Source organism: Brassica rapa, chromosome A08, assembly GCF_000309985.2.
Source record: "Brassica rapa cultivar Chiifu-401-42 chromosome A08, CAAS_Brap_v3.01, whole genome shotgun sequence".
NCBI classification, from domain to species: Eukaryota; Viridiplantae; Streptophyta; class Magnoliopsida; order Brassicales; family Brassicaceae; genus Brassica; species Brassica rapa.
Genome location: NC_024802.2, coordinates 20,778,923 through 20,803,345, shown reverse-complemented (window position 1 = coordinate 20,803,345; position 24,423 = coordinate 20,778,923). Strand labels below are relative to the sequence as shown.

The 24,423-nt window shown below is 37.9% G+C and overlaps 7 protein-coding genes and 1 non-coding gene across 11 annotated transcripts; 4 read left to right on the top strand and 4 right to left on the bottom strand.

Moving 5' to 3' along the window:
• Window positions 1-174: 174 nt before the first annotated feature.
• LOC103836146 (pentatricopeptide repeat-containing protein At3g22470, mitochondrial) lies at window positions 175-1,795 on the top strand. Its single transcript, XM_033277920.1, has one exon. It carries the CDS (start codon window positions 864-866, stop codon window positions 1,551-1,553), a length of 690 nt encoding a protein of 229 aa, XP_033133811.1. The 5' UTR covers window positions 175-863; the 3' UTR covers window positions 1,554-1,795.
• Window positions 1,796-1,913: 118 nt separating this feature from the next.
• LOC117127616 lies at window positions 1,914-2,016 on the bottom strand. Its single transcript, XR_004450636.1, has one exon. It is a non-coding gene; the product is annotated as a U6 spliceosomal RNA (small nuclear RNA).
• Window positions 2,017-3,458: 1,442 nt separating this feature from the next.
• LOC103836143 (DEAD-box ATP-dependent RNA helicase 47, mitochondrial) lies at window positions 3,459-5,978 on the top strand. 3 transcript variants are annotated; one of them, XM_009112376.3, is made up of 2 exons: window positions 3,459-3,707; window positions 4,138-5,978. In XM_009112376.3, the coding sequence occupies exon 2, from the start codon at window positions 4,204-4,206 to the stop codon at window positions 5,854-5,856; it is 1,653 nt and encodes a 550-aa protein (XP_009110624.1). In that variant the 5' UTR covers window positions 3,459-3,707; window positions 4,138-4,203; the 3' UTR covers window positions 5,857-5,978. The 3 variants fall into 3 exon arrangements, with proteins under 3 accessions (XP_009110624.1, XP_009110623.1, XP_009110625.1); XM_009112375.3 differs by having other exon boundaries at window positions 3,467-3,711; XM_009112377.3 differs by lacking the exon at window positions 3,459-3,707 and adding an exon at window positions 3,723-3,807.
• A 119-nt stretch (window positions 5,979-6,097) lies between these two features.
• LOC103836144 (pentatricopeptide repeat-containing protein At3g22470, mitochondrial) lies at window positions 6,098-8,210 on the top strand. Its single transcript, XM_033277857.1, has one exon. It carries the CDS (start codon window positions 6,156-6,158, stop codon window positions 8,052-8,054), a length of 1,899 nt encoding a protein of 632 aa, XP_033133748.1. The 5' UTR covers window positions 6,098-6,155; the 3' UTR covers window positions 8,055-8,210.
• On the bottom strand, window positions 8,102-10,331 carry LOC103836145 (bifunctional UDP-glucose 4-epimerase and UDP-xylose 4-epimerase 1). The gene is made up of 9 exons (XM_009112379.3): window positions 9,901-10,331; window positions 9,616-9,665; window positions 9,395-9,530; window positions 9,204-9,305; window positions 8,900-9,127; window positions 8,744-8,825; window positions 8,591-8,673; window positions 8,421-8,512; window positions 8,102-8,324 (listed from the first exon to the last, which is right to left on the bottom strand). The coding sequence occupies exons 1-9, from the start codon at window positions 10,096-10,098 to the stop codon at window positions 8,240-8,242; spliced, it is 1,056 nt and encodes a 351-aa protein (XP_009110627.1). The 5' UTR covers window positions 10,099-10,331; the 3' UTR covers window positions 8,102-8,239.
• Window positions 10,332-10,582: 251 nt separating this feature from the next.
• On the top strand, window positions 10,583-17,496 carry LOC103836141 (cysteine-rich and transmembrane domain-containing protein WIH2). 2 transcript variants are annotated; one of them, XR_004450490.1, is made up of 3 exons: window positions 10,583-16,116; window positions 16,179-16,455; window positions 17,194-17,490. XR_004450490.1 is itself a non-coding variant. In XM_009112373.3 (3 exons), exons 1-3 carry the CDS (start codon window positions 16,071-16,073, stop codon window positions 17,237-17,239), a joined length of 369 nt encoding a protein of 122 aa, XP_009110621.1. In that variant the 5' UTR covers window positions 15,964-16,070; the 3' UTR covers window positions 17,240-17,496. The 2 variants fall into 2 exon arrangements, 1 of the variants encoding a protein (XP_009110621.1); XM_009112373.3 differs by having other exon boundaries at window positions 15,964-16,116; window positions 17,194-17,496.
• Window positions 17,497-17,498: 2 nt separating this feature from the next.
• Window positions 17,499-20,602, bottom strand: LOC103836140 (protein AUXIN SIGNALING F-BOX 3). The gene is made up of 3 exons (XM_009112372.3): window positions 19,381-20,602; window positions 18,807-19,302; window positions 17,499-18,398 (listed from the first exon to the last, which is right to left on the bottom strand). Exons 1-3 carry the CDS (start codon window positions 19,869-19,871, stop codon window positions 17,613-17,615), a joined length of 1,773 nt encoding a protein of 590 aa, XP_009110620.1. The 5' UTR covers window positions 19,872-20,602; the 3' UTR covers window positions 17,499-17,612.
• A 3,101-nt stretch (window positions 20,603-23,703) lies between these two features.
• On the bottom strand, window positions 23,704-24,417 carry LOC103836139 (histone H2A.Z-specific chaperone CHZ1). The gene has a single exon (XM_009112371.3). The coding sequence runs from the start codon at window positions 24,357-24,359 to the stop codon at window positions 23,838-23,840; it is 522 nt and encodes a 173-aa protein (XP_009110619.1). The 5' UTR covers window positions 24,360-24,417; the 3' UTR covers window positions 23,704-23,837.
• Window positions 24,418-24,423: the final 6 nt, after the last annotated feature.

Below are 24,423 nucleotides of genomic sequence, written 5' to 3'. Positions count from 1 at the left end.
TAATTCTGATGTTACCATCACATCTAGCTCAACTTGAATTTTTCTTTGGATGAAATGGTTCAACTTGAATTGAAACTGATCCAAAAAATCAAGTTGATACGTTTATTCGTTTGCGTGGCCTAAATTATTCATATTTATTTATTTGGCCAATCAATTTGTTTGCGTGACCGTAACACTCGACTGAACCAATTCCGGTATATACTTTAAACCGACCAATTAAACTGGGTTGGTCGATAAGTTTCTGGTTTTCTTTTGTCCGTCACTAGAGCTCGTGCCGTGGCTCTTTCCAGAGTTACAGGACAGTGAGTTCAGGTTTGAGCTAGGAAAAGGATCGATTCAGCAGCAGTAGAGATAGTGCTGATGATACGGAGTGCTGCTAAATCCTTGAGATCTGTTCATCCTCGTTTCATGGAGACAGGTACTCTGACAACTTCTTTGCTCCATGGGCGATACGAGTTCTTGTCTTGCTGCGGAAGAGACTTCTCTTGTCTCAGCAGCGATAGAAACCTCTCTTACAAAGAGAGATTGACAAGTGGCATTGCCGGTATTAACAAAGATGACGCAGTTCATCTCTTCAAGTCCATGCTCCGGTCTCGTCCCCTCCCTACTGTCACTGACTTCAATAAACTGTTCAGCACCGTCGCCAAGACAAAACAGCACAGCCTCGTGTTATCTCTCTCCAAGCAGATGGAATTCAACGGTGTTGCCTTTGACCTCTACACTCTCAACATAACGATGAACTGCTTCTGCCGCCTCCGGAAACTCGGTTTAGCATTTTCCGTAACGTCGTTGTTTTCAATGCATTGATCGATTGTTTGGTGAAAGAGAGGAAACTCAAGGAGGCTGAAGAACTGTACAATGAGATGATCACAAGGGGCATAGATCCTGATACCATTACTTATAACTCTTTGATAGATGGGTTGTGCATTGAAAACCGCTTAGATGAAGCCAACCAGATGGTGGACGTGGTGATGGTTAGCAAGGGATGTGATCCTGATATAGTGACGTTTAATATCCTCATTAACGGGTACTGTAAGGCTAAACTGGTTGACGAGGGGATGAGAGTTTTCCGTGAGATTTCTCTGAGAGGGTTGGTTGCTGATACAGTCACGTATAACACTCTTGTTCAAGGGTTTTGTGAAGCGGGGAAACTCGACGTTGCTAAAGAACTCTTCCAAGAGATGGTTTCTCAAGGTGCTCGTCCTGATATTGTGACGTACCGTATTTTGCTGGATGGGTTGTGTGACAATGGAGAACTACAAGAAGCATTGGACATACTTGAAAAAATGCAAAAGTGTAAGAAAGGCTCATTGTCTGAAGCGGATAAGTTGTTTAGAAAGATGGGAGAGGAGGATGGGACTGCGCCAAGTGAGTGTACATACAACACACTGATCCGAGCTCATTTAGGAGGTAGTGGTGTAGCCACTTCAGTTGAACTCATCGAAGAAATGAAGAGGTGTGGGTTCTCTGCAGATGCTTCCACCATGAAGATGGTTATTGACATGTTATCTGATGGTAGATTGAACAAAAGCTTTCTAGATATGCTTTCTTGAATGATCTTATCTTCATCTATGAGAAAGTCCTGAGCAGTGTTTTATGATGCTAATTATTAGAAACTTAATGTTTAACATGTAAACAGAGCGTGATGCCTTCTTCGTTTTCATTCTTCATGTTTTTTCGTTTCTAAGTCATGTTGGTATATTGAGGAGACATGAAGACATCATCTTAATGTAGTGGTGTTGTCACATTCTGTTGAACTCATCTGAGAAATGAAGAGGTGCTTTTTTGAATCTTATTAGTTAAAGCCTGTTGTTTTTGGTGTATCGAGTACAACTACTAACTGTGGTATGTGAGTTCTCAGGTCTTGTCCGATAAATATCTATCTTATTATTTTTTTTTTTTTTTGAAACACAAAAAATTTGGACCATTTCTCGATTTGTGCGTGTCATCCTTGCGCAGGGGCCATGCTAATCTTCTCTGTATCGTTCCAATTTTATCGGATGTCCCCGAAGGGACATCTTATTAAAACTTATTAAAACTTATTAAAACTCAAGTACAAAATTGGAGTATTTGGAGACTTGAATAGGACTATTAAAAAAAATTAGAGTGTTTAGAAACATGAATTGTAGTCTTTTAAAAAAAAATTAATTTTGTTTGGAAACAAAGATAGTAGTATTAAGAAAAAAAAAGTAATGGGCTTATGTTATCAAGAAAAATTAAAAGTCCATCATATTATAAGAAACTATCTATTTGGGCCAGATTTAAAATATACGAAAACGGTCAATCTAATTGCCTAAAACTTTTTCTTTTCTAAACTAACCATAAAACAAAATTTAAACTTTATACACATATTTCAAATCAAAATAATAATTTAAAGTTGATTTATATCAAAAATTGATTAAAAAATAATACATATATTCAGAAATGGATTTTTACTAAACTATTTTTCAATAACCATTATAAAAAAATGTTGTCAATATATATAATAAAAATACAATACAAAGCCCAATTTGAAATACCAACTCAAATTGTGGTTTTTATATTCATATTAAGTTTTAAAAATATAATATATGTAATTATTTATATGATGGTACGTATAAAATACTATTAATTATATGATTACTTATATGATGGTACATATAAAATACGATTAATTATATGATGACAGTATACGATATATAATAATGAATAGGGATGGGATTTCGGGCACCCATACGGGTTTGGTTCTGATCGGTTTGTGTTTCGGGTTTTCGGAGTCAAAGATTTAAACCCTGTTAGGATGTTTCTAAATTTTGGTTTGAGTTTGATTCGGATCTTTGCAGGTTTGGTTCGCGTTTGGATAACCCATTTAAATTATTTTTAAAGTTTTAAATCATTATCTATTTTAAATTTCTCAAAATCTATAAATAAAATAATATATTATCTATAAATTTGAATAACATATGTCAGAATACCTAAGCTTAACATATCAATTGGATTGATTTAAAATTTTGGATATGGAATCAAAGTATTTTTGGTGATTTGAGTATACTTTAACTATTGCAGATATTTACTTTTGACTATATATATATATTTTCAAGTATTTAAACCAATTTAAAAGTATCATTCTTAATGTTTTATATACGTTAAATCTAAAAATAATTAATATATATAAGTATATAAATCTATTTTTAGATAAATTCGGGTACCCGAATACTTCGGTTCGGATCAGTTTGGTTCTCTAAATAACAAAATTTTCTATAATTCGAATATTTAATCAATTTATGTTCGGGTTTGGTACTATATTTTCGGATCGGTATCGGTTATGTTCCTTGGATTCATTTTGTAAAACCCTAATAATTACATGAAAAACAAATATCAACATATTTTTCAAAATATACATCCGCGCGCCTGCGCGGGTCAAAATCTAGTAATTAATTACAGTAGAAGCATTTTGGTTCGTGTATCTGCGTTTGAACTTTGAAGGAAAAAAAAAAAGACAATTCTAAATCATATGAAAATGTTGTGAGAGAGTGATCAAATATCCAAAACTCTTGTAAAGTATACTGGTTGCTGGATTTGATTTATACCGGTTATTGGGTCCGGTTTGTTTTAGACCGGTTATTGAGTCCGGTTTGGTCAATTTAGAGCAAAACCTTTTTATCAAGAAGCTAGAGAAATGGAGAGAAAGTTCTGTTCTGCTCCTCTAGTTGCCTCTGCCACTGTTTGTAGGTACCTTTCTTTAACCTCGTTGATACGACCGTCTATCTATCTTACTACTGTCTTGTTGCTAAAGCTACAATCTTTTCTCAGCCTTGGACTCTCTCAGTACCCATCTTATCCATAGTGTTTTAATTTTCGTTAGCCATTTCGATTGCTTCATAGTTTTTTTTTTGTTTGCTGAGTTACGAAGTTGTGAGTCTGGGGACTTCTTATTGGGTGGTGATGCTTTTTTTTTTTCACGCCCGCTAGGTGTTCGACGAATTGCCTCATCGGTTCCTTGGCTTGTTAGGCGTTTTAATAATCTGAATTGTTCTAGATATCTCATGTGTCTTAGACTAGTCTTTTTATTTCAGTTTATCTGTGGATTCTCTTTGTTCAGTCTAAATTTCAAGGTTGATTTTACCCATCTGATGCTGATCTCATGTACTTTTGTAGGCTGTCCTGAGCATATGCTGTCATAAAAAGGCTCTCTTTCTTGTTAGCTAAGCACGCACGAGTGACATGGCAATGTCATCAGTTTCAACTCGATTCCTTGTTCTTCTCCAAGACTTTTCAGCCTTCAGGAAGATATCATGGCGTTCTGCTGCAACTAACTACCACCGCCAATCGCGTCTCTTATGCCATGTTGCCAAAGAAGATGGCTCTCTTACTCTTGCAAGCCTTGAGTTAGGGAACAACAGCCCAAGGAGATCGGGGAAGAGTAAGGCTACGAAGCTTGAAGGAAGCTTTGTTTCTGAAATGAGTCAACAAGGTAAGGTAAGAGCAGCAACGAACTATAAAGTCAAAGTAGTGAAGGAGAAGAAACCAGCTGAGATAGTGTCTCCTTTGTTTTCTGCAAAGTCATTTGAGGAGCTTGGCCTCCCTGATTCGTTGCTAGACAGCTTGGAAAGAGAAGGCTTCTCTGTCCCAACAGATGTCCAATCCGCAGCTGTCCCTGCAATAATCAAAGGTCATGACGCAGTGATTCAGTCTTACACAGGATCTGGCAAAACCTTAGCTTATCTGCTTCCGATATTATCAGAGATTGGTCCACTCTCAGGAAAAGCTAAGAGCAGCGAGAAGAGAGCTGAGATTCAAGCGATGATCGTGGCTCCATCAAGAGAACTCGGTATGCAGATAGTAAGAGAGGTGGAGAAGCTCCTCGGACCTGATCACCGTAGAATGGTTCAGCAGTTGGTTGGTGGTGCTAACCGGATGAGGCAAGAGGAGGCGCTTAAGAAGAACAAACCTGCTATCGTTGTTGGCACTCCAGGGAGAATTGCAGAGATAAGCAAAAGCGGGAGGTTGCACACTCATGGGTGTAGATTCTTGGTGCTAGACGAAGTCGATGAGCTTTTATCTTTTAACTTCCGAGAAGATATCCATCGGATTATTGAACATGTGGGAAGGAGAGCTGGGGCTGGTCCTAAAGGAGAAGTTGATGAACGTGCTAACCGCCAGACCATTCTAGTCTCTGCAACGGTTCCGTTCTCGGTTATTCGAGCAGCTAAGAGCTGGAGTCACGAGCCTGTCCTTGTCCAAGCCAACAAAGTCACTCCTCTTGACAGCGTTCAAACAACCGCACCGGCTATTAGCTTAACCCCCACAACTTCTGAGGCTAACGGCCAGATTCAGACTACCATCCAGAGCCTACCTCCAGCGCTGAAACACTTCTACTGCATCTCAAAACATCAACACAAAGTCGACGCGTTAAGGAGATGCGTCCACGCCCTTGATGCCCAGTCCGTTATAGCTTTCATGAACCACTCGAAGCAGCTGAAAGACGTGGTCTACAAGCTCGAAGCCCGTGGTATGAGCTGCTCCGAGCTGCATGGAGATCTCGGGAAGCTAGGGAGATCAACGGTTCTGAAGAAGTTCAAGAACGGGGAAGTTAGAGTGCTTGTGACTAACGAGCTCTCTGCTCGGGGTCTTGACGTCGCGGAGTGTGATCTAGTGGTGAATCTTGAACTCCCAACGGACGCGGTGCACTACGCACACAGAGCTGGGAGGACGGGGAGGCTGGGAAGGAAAGGGACGGTGGTTACAGTGTGTGAGGAATCGCAAGTGTTTATAGTGAAGAAGATGGAGAAGCAGCTTGGTTTACCTTTCGAGTATTGTGAGTTTGTTGATGGAGAGCTTGTCGTCACTGAGGAAGATAAAGCTATTATAAGGTAAAAGGAAACTAAAGAATGTAATATTATTTTGCTTCCTCCTACTAGTTTTCAGATACTTTTATAACATAATCAAATTCAGAGTGTTGTCTTTTTATAATGTTATCCTAAACATATTTGCTTTGATCTACTGTCTACAACAAGAACGACCGTTGCAGGACTTAACAGTACTGCTAAATAAACGACGTCGTTCTGTAAAATTAAACCGGTTTTGAGTTTTTAAAGGAAAAGGTTGAACCGGTTATCGTCTCTCCCACAAAGGCGTACGTGCCCTAAGAAAGGAAAGATTCATCAGAGGAAGACATGACATTGATGATGCGGAGAAGATTGATTACTCTTCATCCTCGTTTCATGGAGACAGGTACTCTGAAAACTTTCCGACACGAGTTCTTGTCTTGCTGCGAAAGAGACTTCTCTTGTCTGAACAGGAGCGACAGAAACCTCTCTTACAGAGAGAGATTGAGCTGTGGCATTGCTGACATCAAGAAAGACGATGCTGTTGATCTCTTCCAGTCAATGATCCGATCTCGTCCTCTTCCTAGTATCATAGATTTCAGTAGGCTGTTTAGCGCCGTCGCCAAGACAAAACAGTACGAACTCGTGCTGTCCCTCTGCAAGCAGATGGAGTTGCAAGGAATCGCACATAGCATCTACACCCTAAGCATTGTAATAAACTGCTTCTGCCGTCGCAGGAAGCTCGGTTTTGCTTTTTCTGTTCTTGGCAAAATCTTGAAACTTGGGTATGAGCCAGACACAGTCACGTTTTCAACTCTGGTAAACGGGTTATGTCTCGAGGGTAGAGTGTCTGAAGCTGTGGTGATAGTTGATAGAATGGTTGAAATGAAAGTTAGACCAAACCTCGTAACGCTCAACACTCTTGTCAACGGACTTTGTCTCAAAGATCAAGTGTCTGAGGCTGAAGCACTAGTCGATCGGATGGTGGAACATGGATGTCAACCCGATCAGTTTACCTACGGTCCGATCTTGAACAGGATATGCAAGTCAGGGAACACTGTCTCAGCCTTGGATCTGCTCAGAAAGATGGAAGATAAAAAGGTCAAGCCTCAAGTAGTTACATATAATATGATTATTGATAGTCTCTGCAAAAATGGGAACTATGATGAAGCACTCAGCCTTTTTAATGAAATGGAAAGGGAAGGGATCAAAGCAGATGTTATCACCTACAACTCTCTCATAGGAGGGTTCTGTAACGCCGGAAGATGGGATGATGGTGCACAGTTGTTAAGAGATATGATCACAAGGAATATCACCCCCAATGTCGTCACGTTCAGTGCCTTGATAGATTGTTTTGTGAAAGAAGGAAAGCTTAAGGAGGCTAAAGAATTGTACAATGAGATGGTCCCAAGAGGTATAGATCCTGATACCATTACATATACTTCTTTGATATATGGTTTGTGCATGGAGAATCGCCTAGACGAGGCTAACCAGATGATGGATCTGATGGTTAGCAAGGGATGCGAACCGAGTATCGTGACTTATGGTACTCTTATAAACGGATATTGTAAGGCTAAACGGGTTGTTGATGGAATGAAACTTTTCCGGGAGATTTCTTTGAGAGGGTTGGTTGCTAATACAGTCACCTATAGCACTCTCATCCAAGGGTTTTGTGAAGCGGGGAAACTTAATGTCGCCAAAGAACTCTTCCAAGAGATGGTTTCTCGTGGCGTGTCCCCCAGTGTTGTGACTTATGGTATTTTGCTGGACGGGTTGTGTGACAATGGAGAACTAGAAGAGGCTTTAGAAATACTTGAAAAAATGCAAAAGTGTAAGATGGGTATTGATATTGGTATATACAATATCATCATTCACGGGATGTGTAATGCAAGGAGAGTCGATGATGCTTGGGAGTTATTCTCTAGCCTCCTCCCTCTCAAAGGAGTGAAGCCTGATGTCAAAACGTACAATGTAATGATTGGAGGACTATGTAAGAAAGGCTCATTGTCTGAAGCGGATAAGTTGTTTAAAAAGATGGGAGAGGAGGATGAGACTGCGCCAAGTGAGTGTACATACAACACACTGATCCGAGCTCATTTAGGAGGTAGTGGTGTAGCCACTTCAGTTGAACTCATAGAAGAAATGAAGAGGTGTGGGTTCTCTGCTGATGCTTCTACCATGAAGATGGTTATTGATATGTTAGCCGATGGTAGATTGAACAAACGCTTTCTAGATATGCTTTCTTGATCTGATGGTTCATCGTTGGATTGTGTAATAAAATCTTGAACGATCCATAGAATCATCAACTAGCTATTTTATTCATAGAAGTAAACAGACCCGTTCGGTTACATGGAAAGTAAAAGCAAACTATATATGATGTGTATGTAAACACTTTTCTTTGTATATTGAGCGATTAGAGAGAAGAGTAAAGTTCAAAGCTTCTTCTGGTAACCCCATGGATTGTTGTTTGCCCAATTCCACTGGTCTCTGCACATCTCCTCCACTCCATACTTTGCCCTAATAAAACAATTTAAACCAGTTCATATCACTTAACAACTATTTAAAAAGGCTAAAAAACCAAATGGTTAAATGGTGAAAGAGTTGGAAACTTACTTCCAGCCAAGTTCTTTCTCAGCTTTCTCTGTTGAAGCATAAACTGCTGTTGCATCTCCTGACCTTCTCGGACATAGCTTGATCGGTATTTTCTGCAAATAAACCAGTTTTAGAGCACAAAAACATTCCAGAAATATTCTAATTTCACACTCAGGTCTGTGTTTGTTTACCTTGCCAGAAGCTTTCTCAAAAGCAGCAACCATCTCTAACACAGACGTTCCTCGTCCAGTCCCTAGATTGTAAGCAGTACAGCCTGATAATCACAACAAACATGTCTGAGTTAAGTATCCATCAAAGATTGAATCATCTCCTGAGATCATTACCTATCTTTGGATCATCAAACAGCTTCCTTAGCGCAGCGATATGTCCATCAGCCAAATCCATCACATGGATGTAGTCCCTCACCTGTTTTTCAAATCATATTCTTATAAAACCAAAAACTGAATACGAGACCCTGAGATTGAGACTAGTGTCTTTACCGCACTACCATCCTCGGTAGGATAGTCATGTCCATAGACATTGAGTTCAGGCAAGCGTCCAACAGCTACTTGCTGTATGTAAGGCATGAGGTTATTAGGGATACCCTTTGGATCCTCTCCAATTCTTCCACTCTCGTGTGCTCCCACAGGGTTGAAGTACCTCAGCAAAACAATCCTCCACTCTGGCTCCGCCGCCTGGATATCTCTAGCTATCTCCTCAAGAAAGAGCTGCCACAAGAGAGAGTAAGGCTGTGACTTTCAACAACAGAAACTCACAAAGTGTAAAGCTTTTCTTTTTATTTACCTTTGTGCGACCATAAGGATTCATAGCCTTTAACTCAAAGTCCTCCATGCATGGGATCTTCTCAGGTTGTCCATACACAGTCGCAGATGATGAAAACACCATCTGTACACATATTACAACAACACTCCAATGTAAAAGATTAAATCTTTTTAAAGCATTTTATTAAAGGCTGTAGTAGGATCTTATCTAACCATTTTGCAGTTGTGCTTTGCCATGGTCTCGTAGAGATTGATGGTTCCGACCAAGTTATTGTCAAAGTAGCGGCGAGGGTTGCCAACACTCTCACCCACAGCTTTAAGACCCGCGAAATGGATCACAGCATCAAACCTGTTTACCCTCACAAGAAACCAATGAAAGTTATTAACTTTACAACTCACCTGAACATAAAGAAGAATTTAACAAAGAACAATACCTCTGTTTGGAGAAGAGTTTCTCAATATCCCCTTTGTTCCTTAGATCACCCTGTAATCAATCAACACCCTTTAAGTAAACAAGTCTACACAACTAAAGAAGATACAGAGCAACGATTTCAATCACAAAGACAACACCTTTATGAGATTTTTCTCGAAAAGAGACCAAGAACAGAGCAATTCATACAGAGATACAAAAACAGAGTAACCATTTCAATCACAAAGGCAACACCTTTATGAGAATTATCTACGAAAAACAGAGTAGAAAGAGAAGTAGTAACGGTTACCTGAGTGAACTCGAGCTTCTTGGAGAGATCAGGACCAACGAGCTCCCTAACCCGATCAACGGCTTCGATAACAGAGTTATCAAGATTATCGATGATCGAGACCTTAAACCCCTCTTTAAGAAGCTGAACAACGGTATGCGTCCCGATGAATCCAGCACCGCCGGTAACGAGAATGTTCTGCTCCACAGACGAACCCATTTCTCAAGATCGAAGTTTTATCGAAGAACCCACTAGGAAAGATCGATTCTTTTTGTACTGGTCTTTTGGATAAGAGAGAGAGATCACAGCGAAGAAGATGATAAGAGAGAAGAAGGCACAAGAAAGTTGGGGTCTTTATTAAATGGTATTAAGTAGCTTTTTGTGGGATGCAAGTAGATAAGAAGAAGGAAGGCACGCAAAGCGAAGAAATAGGAAAGGAGTGAGTGTGGGCTCAAGAATGTCTTTGTTGGTTTCTATTTAAAGGCGGCAGAGAGTGATGATGATGATCATCCGTGTTGAAAGGTTGATGGCTCTGTTTCCTCAATTTTCAGTTACGTATTCATCCTCAATCTTGTCTTTTTCCTTAGGGGAGGATTTAAATAAATAAATAACTTCTTGGTGGACAAATTAAAAAGATGAGTCTTTTTGTTGCAGTTTGTATTTTTAATTCTATTTTTGTAAAAATGTGAAAACTACTGATAACCAAATTGGCGAAATTAAAAAAAAGGTATTTTTTTTGCAGTATGTATTTTAATTATATTTTTGTTGCAGTATGTATTTTAGTTATATTCTTGTAAATGTGAAACCTACTGAATACTGTTGGGGAAATTAAGAAGATAAAGTCTTTTTCTTGCAGTTTGTATTTTATTTCTATTTTTGTAAAAATGTGAAAACCACTGATAACCAAATTGGCGAAATTAAAAAGGTATTTTTCTTGCAGTATGTATTTTAGTTATATTTTTGTTGCAGTATGTATTTTAATTATATTTTTGTAAATGTGAAACCTACTGAATACTGGTAACCAAATTGGGGAAATTAAGAAGATAAAGTCTTTTTCTTGCAGTATGTATTTTATTTCTATTTTTGTAAAAATGTGAAAACTACTGATAACCAAATCTACGAGAATAATTGCAAAAAAAACAGAGGATAGTTACAAGACAGAGGATATTTTTCCTACGCGTTACTGTGTTTCTTTTTGCGGTAAATCTCTCAAGTTATGAAGTAATCTTACTGTCATTCACTGACCATAACGTTTTTAATTATTGATTCATAGTAATGATGTACACTAAAAGTTTAGATAACGGCGTTGTCCAATCAAACATTGGTTGTTAAACTTGTCCATCCAATCAACCCTTACATAATTCGATTTGGTGGTTACTTTTGACTGATTGCTTCAAACATCTCACATGTTTAGGTTAGAAAGATTGGTACAGATACTTAATGCAGAGCTACCAAAGTGAAGTAAGTTTCTTTGCATAACTGCTAATGGCTCTGCCATAACCACAATCACTTTGATTTTCTGCATTGAGTAAAGTGTTCCATAGGGGAGCAAAATAAGCATTTTCACATTGTTTTTGAGTTATTAAAAGTTTTGAATTTCTTTTTTGGGGTCAAACCTGACTAACAAAAGATGACAAGAACTTCTGCTTCTCTCTGTCACATACCATAAGAAGATAATCCAGCTTCATACTAGAAGATTCTTCTCCATTGACTATGTTACCAACTTCAGAACCTACTAAGCTTGAATCTGAAGTTGGAGCTTTACTCGTGACATCAAGCTGCGTTTCTTGATAAAACAACAAACATATCAGCTACATGTCAGACTCCTTGTAAAAGGTCTTATAGTCTTTGTCTCTATCTATTACCAGTTAGAACTGATGTATTTTCAATCTCTGATAATTACACAGCTCCACTATCTCCAGCTTCTCCATAAGTTGTAGTTTCTTCGAATGAGAATCACGGGTTCCATCAAAATCTCTAACTTTCGTTTATCTCGAGTGAACGTGGCTCGAGCTCTGAGACATTCACTCTCCCTCTTATGTAGAATTTACAGAGGAGAGAAATGGCTATGGCGAGCGAGGAATGAGCTTTATCAGTGATTTCAATAACGTCTTTCTGTTCTCCGGTTTAAGAGATGAACTACATGTCGTTTTACCTTTTTCTCGAACGTCAAACACTGATCTTTTTTCTCGCATAGACTACATCAATTCCCTTTAGAAATAGAACAGAGCCTGTGGAATTTGGTTAATGAGCCTAACTAAACTCGGCCCATAATGAGATGTTAAAAAAGTGGGCAAAACTGTAATTTAGTAAGGATAGACACGTGAATAAGGCGACAAAAGCTTAAAAGAGGGGGTTGGGTTGGGTTGGGTTGGTTTATACGTTCTAGTGTTCTACGACCCGCGGTTTTCATTCTGAAACCGTCTACGCAGCTACGCTCGTTGCTCGAATTTTATCTGTAGCCGATATTTTAGGTAGAGCTTCTTCGTTCGAGAAATGCTTATGGTTTATGCTTTTCTGGATAACTTTTGGGGATATTTAATTATTATAAAGTGTGTGTGTTCACATGCTTTTAGGTAAATGTCAAAAGGTTCTAATTCTGTTTCTAATGATGTTTGAAAAACAAACAAAAAGTATTTTTATTGTTTATATTTCGAGTGTTTGACCATATTATAATAGGGTGAACAAAAAAATAAGGTGAACAAAAACAAAAGACCTTACAATATAACACAAATCGTCATATGAATCTCTGGTAACTAACAACTATAGCATTTCATTTTAACCAAAAAAAAAACTATAGCATTTCATTATTGTGTTTATACATTATTCACTTCTATATAAATACACCCAATGTAATAATTTTATTTATAGAAATTTACTCACTAGACATCCACGAACTAATCAAAATTCAAAAGGCCAACAAAAAGGGTTGCACCAATCGAAAATCGTATTTCAACCAGATATTGGTTCTATATCATATCACCTTTGAAAAAAGAAAAGAAAAAACCATAGTTCTATCAAAATCCATCGAATCCATTAAAACTAGGTTCCACTAGTTAAGTAATTGGATTTTTTTCACTGAAAACTAGCAGAAGTACTGACCTATACCGGGGGAGAACAACTTTTATGGAAAAACATTTAAAAAAAAAAAAATCCTTTGCATGTATCAAAACAAGGAAGCTATTGCCCATTGTTTTACTACCCCTCTATAAATTAACTTAATACTTTGCCATTCACTTCAGTTATATCAAGAAACTTGAAACTGCATAACAAAACATTTCTTTCATTTTCGAAAAACACTCTCAAAGGTTCTGATTCCTTTTCTAACATCTTGATTCTCGACGAAGCTTATTAACGGAAGTACAAGTTATTCCAATGGATGTCTTCATATCGGAAGAGTATGTCTACCGCCGGAGAATGGAGAAAAAAGCTGCCGCCGTTGCCGATAAAAATGTGAGGCTAGGCTTTTGTACAAGTAAAGTACAGGAAAAGAGAAAAAGCCATCCTCGGATGTCTGAATCTCGGCCGGAAAAGGAGTTTCAGGTTACCGGCGGTGGTGTTTATGAGAGTTTTGTGTTCCAATGCTTTTCTCCATAATAACCAAACCGTTCGCGTTTAGTGATTCAAACGCAGACGCAGTTGCATGTGCATGGGCGGTTATTAGTTGTAGCTCTTGTATTGTAGTAACTCTTGGTTTATTGCTACTATAGTGAGTTTTTTTCCTAATTAACAATGTGTTGTTAGTCATAAACTAATACTATTTGATAATCATAAACATTAAATATAAATCATGAATCACATTAGTTATACATTACAAATTTACAACTAAGATAACACATTGTTTATACAAATCTCAACAATTTCAGATTTGATACCATATTAACTTCAAAATCAAAGATGATGAAGAACCAGATTCAAGCTAAGAGTGAGAGATGAAGAAGATGATGAAATGAAAGTTTGTTATTCTTCATAATTAACATGTACATGTGGGTTCAATATATATAGTTGTACAGTTAAGCAAAAGGAAACTTAACCATTACAAACCGGTTTGTAAACCGAGTACTATACTAATATTTACAACAACCAACAGTATAACTTTCAAGGGTTGCGTAATACAAAGGAAAGAGAGCGGCCTTCTTAATTAGCCGTTTCATGTGCACATTGGTAAGCATGAAGATTTTAGAAAAATGAAGTGTAGCATAACTGTTTTTTTTATTGTATTGATGCCAACATTTATTGCATGAAGCTCTAAAATATCAGCCAGTTTATCATCATCACCAGGATTCTAACTCTGGTACTGGCTCCTCCTCTTTCCTCTGTGGCTGGTTCGTCTCTCCATTCCCCCCCTCCCCCCCCCCCCCCATTAATTTTACCATTGTTATTTACCAGAATCACTGTTTCGTGAAATTTCAAGCACCGAGGGGTGCACCAAATCGATTCATTCTTTGCGCCTTTTTGGTCAAACTTGTTAACTCATTAATTGTGTTGGTATAAAGCTATGATTGAGAACTTAAGCAATTATGTTTTTCTTTATAAGTTCCTTCTAACCAATTGATGATTGATGTGTGACACTTTAGGAGCTACGTGTTTTGGGTTCCTTGAACTCAGTGTTTTTCGTTTATGAACTTCTCTGAGAATATTTTGATCCAACTGATCCTGATCAGAGACCAGATTCCTTGAGAGTTGATGTACGGATGAGTGATCATAACGTGAATTGCGTTTAGACATCTACTGTGAAAGTCACACCAGAACTGTTCACATGACCAACCCTCAAATTTTGGGGCAGTAAACTATTTAATAAATTTGGAAGCTTATATCTATTTTTCTTCAAAATTTTTGGAGGCTATAGATCAAATCACTGGCTTATGCCCAGATCCGACCCTAATTATTCATCTATAACTTTTCTTATGCTCAAACCTTTTGTCGTAAACAGAGTTGTGATTGGCTTAGCGATTGTTCTTTCTGCTAACTTAATTAATCTCTTGTGTTTCGATTAACCGTATCTGTTTCTTTGATTGCAGTCTTGCTGCTCTGTGCTGCTGCGGTGTGTTGGACTGCTTCTGATAATGCCCTTCACGGATCTCTTGTTTTTGTCACTTACAGTCGCAGTTTATACGTTAAATCAACTTCAACACATGCCTTAACTATCTGTTTTTATGTTCTGGCATGCTTCATTGTCTATTAATGATGTACCTCTTTATTTGACAGTTAACTAATCTACAAACCAAAGGTCCTCTAAAAAGATGAAGCGGTTCTAGCTAAGAAATCTGTAGTTCTATTTTGTCTCCAAGGAATATATATAGCATATTTTGAAATCTCGAAATCTTCTTTTCAACTCTTGTATCACCTTCAACTCTGTCAAAAAAATTCAGTCATGCCTGAAGTTCAACTAGCATTGATTTCTTATCTCAGTAAGCTGTGTTTGTCTTGTATTATCTTAGCCACATCCAATAAAATCGATGTGGAGGTTTAAGAATCATCTACCAAACATATATTATTTAAGCATATAGCATGAGATGTTGCTACTGGTATTTGCATCAAACCAGTAGTTGGATCATATGGTTTGATATATGTACCTCTTTATTTAGATGAATACCACTTTCAAAATTATTGTCATGTAACTTGTGTTTACAAGTAAACAAGAAAAAACATAAACCATAAGCTATTGTTTTCCCAATTTAATTAGTTGTCCAGCCCAATAGTAAAACAAATTGATATAAAACAAATAGTTTGAGGCCCAAGTCCAATATAAACGTGACAGCACGATTAAATGACACGTGAGACGTGACTGTACTTATTAATACTCCCTCCGTTTTTTATTATAAGTCGTTTTGAAGCTATGCACATAGATTAAGAAAATCATTAATTTCTTATATTTTCGAAACAAAAACATCATTAATTATTTACCTAACCACAATTTAACCAATAGAAAAATAGAAGATATATTATCATTGGTCAGACAACATTAATTACTAATAAATGTTACATAAAAAACCGAAAACGACATATAATTTGGAACAAAAAAGTTTCTCTAAAACGACTTATATTAAAAAACAGAGGGAGTAATTGAAAAAGACAGCTTGGACAAAAAAAAGTCCGTGAAACTGAAAACATCTTTTTAAGTTTTGTTTTGCAATAATCTCAACTGTCTCAAAAAAAAAAAAAAAAAATCTCTCTGATTCGAAAGAGATATGAGCTACGAGAAAGTTCCACCGGAATCGTATCCTCCTCCTCCAGGTTCGTAATCACTTTTACTTTCTGATGATCGATTCGATTATAATTCGATCTGTTTGAAATAGGATACCAATCTCATTATCCGCCTCCTGGTTATCCATCGGCGCCGCCGCCTCCGGGATATCCTCCGCCGCATCACGAAGGATATCCACCGCCTCAGCCTCACGGGTATCCACCGTACCCGCCACCGCGTCCTTACGAAGGAGGTTATCAAGGCTACTTCGCCGGTAACTACCCTCCTCCTCATCCTCCTCCTCCGCCGCAACAGTGCAACCACTACCAGCACGATCACCACCATTACCAGGATTCAAACTCTGATGGCTCCTCTTTCCTCCGTGGCTGGTTCGTCTCTCTAACTTCCCATTGTTATTTACTAAAGTCACTTTCATTATTGTGTTTGTGAACTGATTCGATTCTCTCGCTTCTTATTGGTCAGTCTTTGTGTCGTTGTAAAGAATATAATTTGAGAATTTTAGCTTTAGGAGCTACGTCTGTTGATTGATGTGTAACACTTTAGGAGCTGCGTGTGTGTTTAAAGTTCACTCACTAATGAATGTTTTGGGTTCATTGAACTTGTGTTTTGGCCCAAATGATCCTGATTAGAACCAGGTTCCTTGACTTGATGTATGGATAAGTCATAGTGTGAGTTGAATTTAGACATCTACTGTGAAAGCCACACCAGAGTTTTTGTTGTTAAACCAGAATCTAACTTCTTTTTTCTTTTAAAAGGAATCTGTGTGCAGCATATTCGTAGTGATCTTTAGCTTTAGTGCGATATGCGATAGAGTTTAGAACTATTCATAATAGGAGCTTTTGACTCTCGCTAACTAGATTTTGGACATGATCTTTGCTTTCCACTCAAGTGATTCTAGTGGATCTCTGCCTAACCAAACTATTTTGTATATATCTGTAAATAAGGTAATATTCTTTTGAAATTCTAGTGTCCATGTCATCTCTACAACTTTTCTTATGCTCAACTTGAGTGAAAACGTTGTGTAGTAAAAGACTTACCATTGGCTTAAAGATTGTTCCTTCTGCTTTATTAATTCTCTTCTTTTTTTTTCTTACCTAAAATTGCAGTCTTGCTGCTCTGTGCTGTTGCTGTCTGTTGGAGGAATGCTTCTGAGAATGGCCTTTCCTTCTCCCCGGATCATCTCTTGTTACTATCGTCATTTACAGTCACATTATATATGTTAAATCAAATCCAATACATGCCATAACTTCTCTGTCTATGTACTGTGAATGTTTCCATTGTCTGTTAATGCTGTACCTCTTTGTTTGGGAGTGGACTAAATCCACAACATGGATCAGAAGAATCCTATGTATGTTCCTTGTAATTTGTCTGAATTATTTGAAAAATATATACTCAGTTTGATATTTGATTAAAAAAAACAAAAATTCTGTATTAACACAGATCAAAACAAGGTTCATGTTTCAAAGTACATTGGAAGAAAGAGCTAAACTAAAGACATAGGAAGCCTAAAACAGAACCAACATGTCTAGAGAATGGTAACACATGGTGGTGCGTCCTTTCTAGTCCCAACCACCGTTCTGTAAAGGTAAAGTCTATCAACCTTCTCTCTCTCATCCTCCTCATTCCTCTCCATCCTCCCATTCTCATTCTCATTGATAATCTCCACATTAAGCCACGGCGCGTTCCTAGCAAGCCTCTTGCATCCACCGAGCGTTACTTCACAAGACGACATCCAAAGGGATCGCATTGTTTCGTACTTGCCAACATCAGCAAGAAGCGCCGCGTTCCCAAACGGACTGTCTCTTATCTCCAGCTTCCTCAGCTTCTTGCATCCGTTCAACACATATAGCATTCCTTTGTCCGTGTCCCCCGCAAAGGCTATGGACAGCATCTCAAGCTGTTCTGCGTACATGCCGATGTAGAGGAAGACTTTGTCTGTTAAAAGACCGGAGACAGAGAGTCTTCTTAGACCCTTGCAGGCTTGTACAATCGCACCAAAGCCTTCGTCTAGTGACTGAGATGTGATGTGGTCAGGTTTGTTTGGCTCTAGGATGCACAGCCTGAACCGGATGAAGTTTGGACAGTTTTTCGCCACGGTGATGAGCGCTGCGTTTGTCATCTGTTTGCAGAAGTAGAGAATGGAATGTAGTTTAGGACAACCAGCAGAGATTGCAACTAGTCCAATCTCAGTGACAGCTGTGTTGTTGTCTTCTTCATCGTGTGGATCAGAAGGGAACACTCTCAGCTCTTGTAACTCTTTACATGAGGAAGCAACAATCTCTAGTCCTTTGTCTCCAATACTATCCAGTATCTGTAGGAACAAACCATGAGTTGTTGTGCTAACAAATCGCTAGGCAGTAACTAGGGGCTTTATATAGCGACTAAACAGATTATCTGGAATTTAAACGAAGCCTAGGCATTAACAGATTTATTTTATATATATTGTAGTTTTGGATTCAATTATAAAATCGGTGGTAAATTATCAAAATTAGATATATAAAACAAAAGAAATTTGACAAATTTGAGAATTTGTACTAACATTACCACTTAATTTAATATAATTAGATTAATTTAGTTCTATTAAAACCGATTTAAATTGGTTTATAACACTTTAAAACTATTTGAGATATATAAATCGGATTTTAAGAAAATCATTTCGGACTCCTAAACCTATTTTTAGAACCTTGATGGAAAGAGAATAAACTGATATCAAACTTACCCATAACAGCTGAAGTCTCTTGCAAAACTGAACAAACTCTATGAGATGGTTGCCTTGGATCTCAGCTGCATAGCTGAGATTCAAGGAGGTGAGGTTCTCACATATCGGATAGAACGCCGTGAGACAAACCGGAGCAACCTCTGAGAAGCCAGACAAGCTCCTCAACAAAGTGCATTTCTTTATAGCAGCCATGAGCTTCTCAAAAGATTCAGGTTCCGCCTCATTCTCATAACACCCTACTCCCAAGTCAACCAGCTGCGGCGCGCAGCTCATTAGCCTCGTCAATGCATCAAGAGGCACCGCACGGTTCACCTTCAAGCTCTTCAGGTTCGGTGACCTTGCAACCAGTCTCTCTAACGCAGAGAGATTGGTTTCTCCTTTGAGACAAGCGAAGTTCAACGAGACAAGAGTGGTGGAACTGTCTGGGAAACAGTTTAGCCATTGACCTCTGTGATCATCTATCTCATTCTCTTGCAAGTCCAGCTCACGAAGATGCCTAATAATAACATCAAACACATTAATATTACAAACCCAAAAAGATAAAAGTTTAAAACTTTATACACTCTTTCTTTACCTGCAGTTAGCAGCAATTGAAGCTAAGCCATCAGTGGTAAACCCATCACAGCTAACAAGCACCAAAGACTTGAAACCCACAAAGGAACGAGAAAGAAGCTCGAGGCTTTCGTCTGAGACAACCATCCTCTTCAACCTGAGCTCCTCGAGACCCACACGGGCCTTGGATAGAGCGTCGATCCAAGGGTGGAGGAAGCCACCCCACTCGTGAGGAACCAAGTTGAAGTCAGCGAAGTGAGGCTTCCCTTTGAGAGTCAAGGATCTGAGACAGGGGAACCTCCTGATTAGCCTCTCCGGGCTGATGGCGTAGCAGTTTCCGATGAACACTTGGTGCCTGCTGTATCTCTCGATCTTGTGCCATGATTTGCTGACCAGAGAGATTGAGTTTCTGTCTCTGTGGGATGGGATGAAGTCGAAAATGTGCTCGATTACCTCGTCTGGGAAGTAGTTCATCTCAGAGGTAGATAGCTGGAGCTTGATTGCTCTGTCCATTCACTAGAAAGGAAGAGACTTTGACTTTGAGAAACAGAGGAGGTAAGCTCAAGAACAGAGAGCTCTGTTCATCCACTAAAAAGGAAGAGACTTTGACTTTGAGAAACAGAGGAGCTAAGCTCGAAAACAGAGAGCTCTGTTCATTCACCAAAAAGGAAGAGACTTTGACTATAAGAAACAGAGTAGCTAAGCTCGAAAACAGAGAGCTCTGTTCATTCACTGGAAAGGAAGAGACTTTGACTTTTAAGAAACAGAGTAGCTAAGCTCGAGAACAGAGAGGTTACTGAAAGTCTCGAGCTTGGTGAAGAAAGATGAATTGAGTCCACGAGATCTTCAACTCTATTACGACACTGAAGCTTTTAGATTCAGATCTACAGGGAGATAGAGAAGCTAGATCTACGAGGAACGAGTTGAACACCAAACTTTGAGAATGATGAATCGAATCTAAGGATAAAACTCTGAACAGCTTCTTCGAGTCCAATGATGATGAGATGATCAAGAGAGAGAGAGAGAGAGAGAGAGAGAGAGAGCAGAGAGATCACGCAAGCAAAGCAAAGGAACTCTTTTTTTCTCTGTGGAAATAAAAACAGAGGAAAAGCTAAACCAAGCTGACCAAAAACTTAACCGAGGTTAGGTTTGAGATTATGAAAGAGGGTGGAAGATCCAACGGTGGAGATTGGTTTGACGGATAGACGCGAAAGGAATCTTGACCGTTGAAGAGTGGTATGGTGTTGCATGTGTTTGGCACCACTGGTTTTTACGAGTCCTTTCGACAAAGAGAAAGGGTGATGAAGTGATGTCAGAGCTAAGCGACATTTAAAAATACCCTTTCTTTTTTCATATTATTACGATATTGCCACGTAAGTTTCACGGCCAATAGGGGCGGAAAGATTCTTGTTACATATACACGCGATAATCAATATTTTCGGCTAATTAATTAATTAGTGACAAATAAAAAGATTCAATGGTTTTGATTTGTTAGATAATCTTTCACGGTTGTTAGAAAGTGCAACGATTAGTATATAACTAAAAAGAGTTCAAACGTACAGTCGTACTGAGAATATGTTATTACCACGTTAAACGTATGTAAGCGATGATGTCAAAAAAGCGTATAAATTAGATAATCAATCAAATAAAGTTCTTTATTAAAAAAAAACAAATAAAAATTCGTTAATTGTATATTGTATTTTTATGGACGAAGACACCATTGATGGATTTACGGAATTAGAAGGTCATGAAATTTGTTTTCATCTCTCTTTCCACATATATATTTTATTGTATGATACTATATTTTATAACCAAACAATTTCAAAAGCTAATCAAACTTTCATCTTTCTCAAAAGATGGTTGTTATGGGTAGGGTTCTATCTCGATTACTTCGTAATTCTTTTTTGTAACAAATTCATAAATCATTAATCTAATATTCGACCAATGAAAAAGATTTAGGTTGTAGTTTTTATTCTCTTCAAAATTCAACTGATACTGGATTGATACTAGGTATAATCTACGTTATGTTTCGATTTGGTAGATATATATTATTTAAAATATTAACTTACAAATACTTCTGTTAGTACATATATCTTCTAATAAACCAACAAATAATAAAGGAACAGAAGAAATGGACAAAATCTCAAGACAACAACCATTATGAAACATATAAAAGGAACAAACAAATAAAGAAAGTGGCATAGACCTTCGTAATCAAGCTCAATAATAGACCCACTTGCAAATTATTACATCTAGAGATAGGGGTAAAAATGAAGAGTACACAAACCAAATCATGATTACTGGTTGAATAAGAGTCATTTCTCTTTGCTTAACTAATGTTTAAAATGATGATAACTATGGGTTCCCTATTAATTATTGGTAAGTAATTAGGACCATCTATAATCACATAATATCAACTAATTACCTTTTCGTAATCCGAAGAGAATTTCCTCATTGGCTGTTGTATGTGAATGTAACAAGCTTCATTCAAATATCTTAACTTATTTATTATTTCATCTTTCGCAAAATAACAAAAAAAAAAAGCTTCTCTTTTTGATCCAAAAAATAAGCTTGTCTTTTATACGTAGTCCACTACTAACTAACATACTATGGGTTAATGGTCAATTATCACAAAATATTTATATTTACTGTTTAAAAAGGAGACGAGTGATGATTTCACTTCTCTTGACCCATCATATGTTACAATGGCTGCCATGTGAAGGCCACCTATCTATCTTTATCTCATCACTTTTAGTAATCATCTCCATTTTCACCATCGTCCCGAAATTTCACCAGCTATAGCCTATAGTGAGTGGTTTTGGTCGACTAAGAAAGATAATGCCTGAAATTATTGGATTTTACTGTGGAACCAACCTCCATATCACCTTAGTTAATGCGGGTTAAATATCTATTTATCTTAGTTAACGCGGGCATATTATCTGGTAAATTCGGCATTAAAAACAAGATTTATTTATTATGAATATATTAGATATATATAAAAAAACTAATAAGTTAATTTAAATTATTTTATACGGTAAAGAACTAATAGACTACCAAATTGTTAAGAGAAACTTATCACAGACAAATGGATATCAAGAAATCAGTCAGTATAACATTTTTTTTGGCTAAATGAAAAATTATCCTAGATATTTTTTTTGTCAACTCCTGGATATCAAAATTTAAATTATCATAAAACTCTATTTCAATTTTTTTTTTTTAAATATCCGCAATATAAAACTACAGTTTAGTCTCTATCCTTGGTAAAAGTTTTTGTTTTTTTCATCTAGAACTCTGATCCTATTCTTCTTTTTCCCAGCTTTTGGTTGGTTCATGAGATTCTTTTTCCTTTTATCCTATGAAGCCGAAGGCCTGATTCAAAGGCCCAAAAAGCAGAGACTCATGATGACGCATGTCCCAATTATTCACACACATTCAAACACAGCATTACGCATATCACCATACGAACCACACATATCCATATCATTGATTTATGTACATACGTATGTATGAATCTCCCGATATGAGATTCGGAAAGGAACCCTTTTTACAGTTCTCATTGTCACTCCTAGGTCACTCCCAGGTGGTCCAGTTCTCTCTTTTTCTCGTGCATTAAAAACATAAGAGAGATGATGATATTCTCCTGACAAAAGATCTGTAACTCTTATAATTGAACTATACGAATCTATGCAAGAGCATTTTAACCTCTCAGAGATATTCGCTGCAGCAAACATAGATCTAGTCGAGAAGCTTTTAGCTTTAAAAGTTTAGGGAAGCAGTCACAAGAGACTCTCTCCCAAGCGGAATAGATTAACAAAACAATCACAGATCAACTTTATGTATCAGTCTGTCGACTACGAGTAAAGACATACTTCTTAAGAAAAAAGTTGCAATATCCACTCATCATCAACATAAAAAGTGAAGAGCATTGCCAACAGAGAGATCTTGATCATCTCTAGTACTCTCATATTCTCTCTAACCAGTTTAGCTTTAACCCTAAACCTCACTAACCTTCACAACGAGTGCAAGGCTTGGGTTGCATTGCACTCAACCAAACGAAAACACAAACTAGTTTATTCAAACATGTAATATAAGCTTGCATCATTATCGACTTCACGAATGTTCACTTCAATGCATGATGTCACAGATCCTTGCGTCTATTCTCATTTCTAAAACAAGCGATTAAACAAGACTTTCAATGGTGATCATTCATGGACTTATCTCACACATCTACCGATCATTCATGGCCTTCAATGCATGATGTCACATGGACTTATCTCACACATCTACCGATTCAATCCTAGTTTTACCTAATGTCAAGTCACAAGCACAATGGCTTGAATTGCAATAACTGAATAACATCATAGATATATATATATATAACACACTTCGGTTCAAGAGTTCCAAACACTAGATTAAGACCAATAACCACTGAACAAGAGACGAACTCTCTTTACTAAAATCTCAACACTAACCAACGTTTTAAGCGTCACTATCGTCGCTGCTATCATCATCATCATCCTCGTTAACTCCACCACGGTCATTAGAGATGAAAACTCCAGGCTGGATCGATCGTCTCCTAGTCCTCGACGGTAGGATATTATCCAAATCCACCTCCGCCAAAGGATCGTCTGACAAATCACTTTCATCATATTCATCGCCATCTTCGTCGTCTTCATCATCATCATCATCACTCTCGTCACTCTCCTCAACTTCGATCATTTTTCCTTTTCCTTTATCCTCTCTCGATATGCCTTTCCCTTTCCTATCAACCTCCTCCTCCTCCTCTTCTTCTTCATCCTCGTCTTCTCCATCTCCACCTTCTTTCTTCTCTTCAGCTGCAAGATTCTCGACGCCGCTTCCGTTAACTTCTCCGTCTTTAGAATTCGACGACGGATCAAGCTTCTGAGCTTTGCTCGGCACATGATCCTCCTCTTGGCAACAGAGATCCGACTTCCGCTTCACCGGAAACGAAGACTCCTGCTGATTCTCAACGTCAGCCATGGACGAGTCGTCTTCCTCACTCTGCAGAGACTCGCGGCGGGTTCGATGAGTTTAGGGCTTTGAG

What these genes read in the sequence shown, in the direction of transcription:
- LOC103836146 (XM_033277920.1), top strand. Translation starts at nt 864, where the DNA reads ATGATCACAAGGGGCATAGATCCTGATACCATTACTTATAACTCTTTG.
- LOC103836143 (XM_009112376.3), top strand. Translation starts at nt 4,204, where the DNA reads ATGGCAATGTCATCAGTTTCAACTCGATTCCTTGTTCTTCTCCAAGAC.
- LOC103836144 (XM_033277857.1), top strand. Translation starts at nt 6,156, where the DNA reads ATGACATTGATGATGCGGAGAAGATTGATTACTCTTCATCCTCGTTTC.
- LOC103836145 (XM_009112379.3), bottom strand. Translation starts at nt 10,098, where the DNA reads ATGGGTTCGTCTGTGGAGCAGAACATTCTCGTTACCGGCGGTGCTGGA. An exon ending in ATCCTTATGGTCGCACAAAG is followed by an intron (nt 9,128 to 9,203) that starts GTAAATAAAAAG and finishes CTCTTGTGGCAG; the next exon opens with CTCTTTCTTGAGGAGATAGC. An exon ending in CTACCGAGGATGGTAGTGCG is followed by an intron (nt 8,826 to 8,899) that starts GTAAAGACACTA and finishes TTTGAAAAACAG; the next exon opens with GTGAGGGACTACATCCATGT.
- LOC103836141 (XM_009112373.3), top strand. Translation starts at nt 16,071, where the DNA reads ATGAGCTACGAGAAAGTTCCACCGGAATCGTATCCTCCTCCTCCAG. An exon ending in ATCGTATCCTCCTCCTCCAG is followed by an intron (nt 16,117 to 16,178) that starts GTTCGTAATCAC and finishes TGTTTGAAATAG; the next exon opens with GATACCAATCTCATTATCCG. An exon ending in TCCTCTTTCCTCCGTGGCTG is followed by an intron (nt 16,456 to 17,193) that starts GTTCGTCTCTCT and finishes CTAAAATTGCAG; the next exon opens with TCTTGCTGCTCTGTGCTGTT.
- LOC103836140 (XM_009112372.3), bottom strand. Translation starts at nt 19,871, where the DNA reads ATGGACAGAGCAATCAAGCTCCAGCTATCTACCTCTGAGATGAACTAC. An exon ending in TCAATTGCTGCTAACTGCAG is followed by an intron (nt 19,303 to 19,380) that starts GTAAAGAAAGAG and finishes TGTTATTATTAG; the next exon opens with GCATCTTCGTGAGCTGGACT. An exon ending in AGAGACTTCAGCTGTTATGG is followed by an intron (nt 18,399 to 18,806) that starts GTAAGTTTGATA and finishes TTGTTCCTACAG; the next exon opens with ATACTGGATAGTATTGGAGA.
- LOC103836139 (XM_009112371.3), bottom strand. Translation starts at nt 24,359, where the DNA reads ATGGCTGACGTTGAGAATCAGCAGGAGTCTTCGTTTCCGGTGAAGCGG.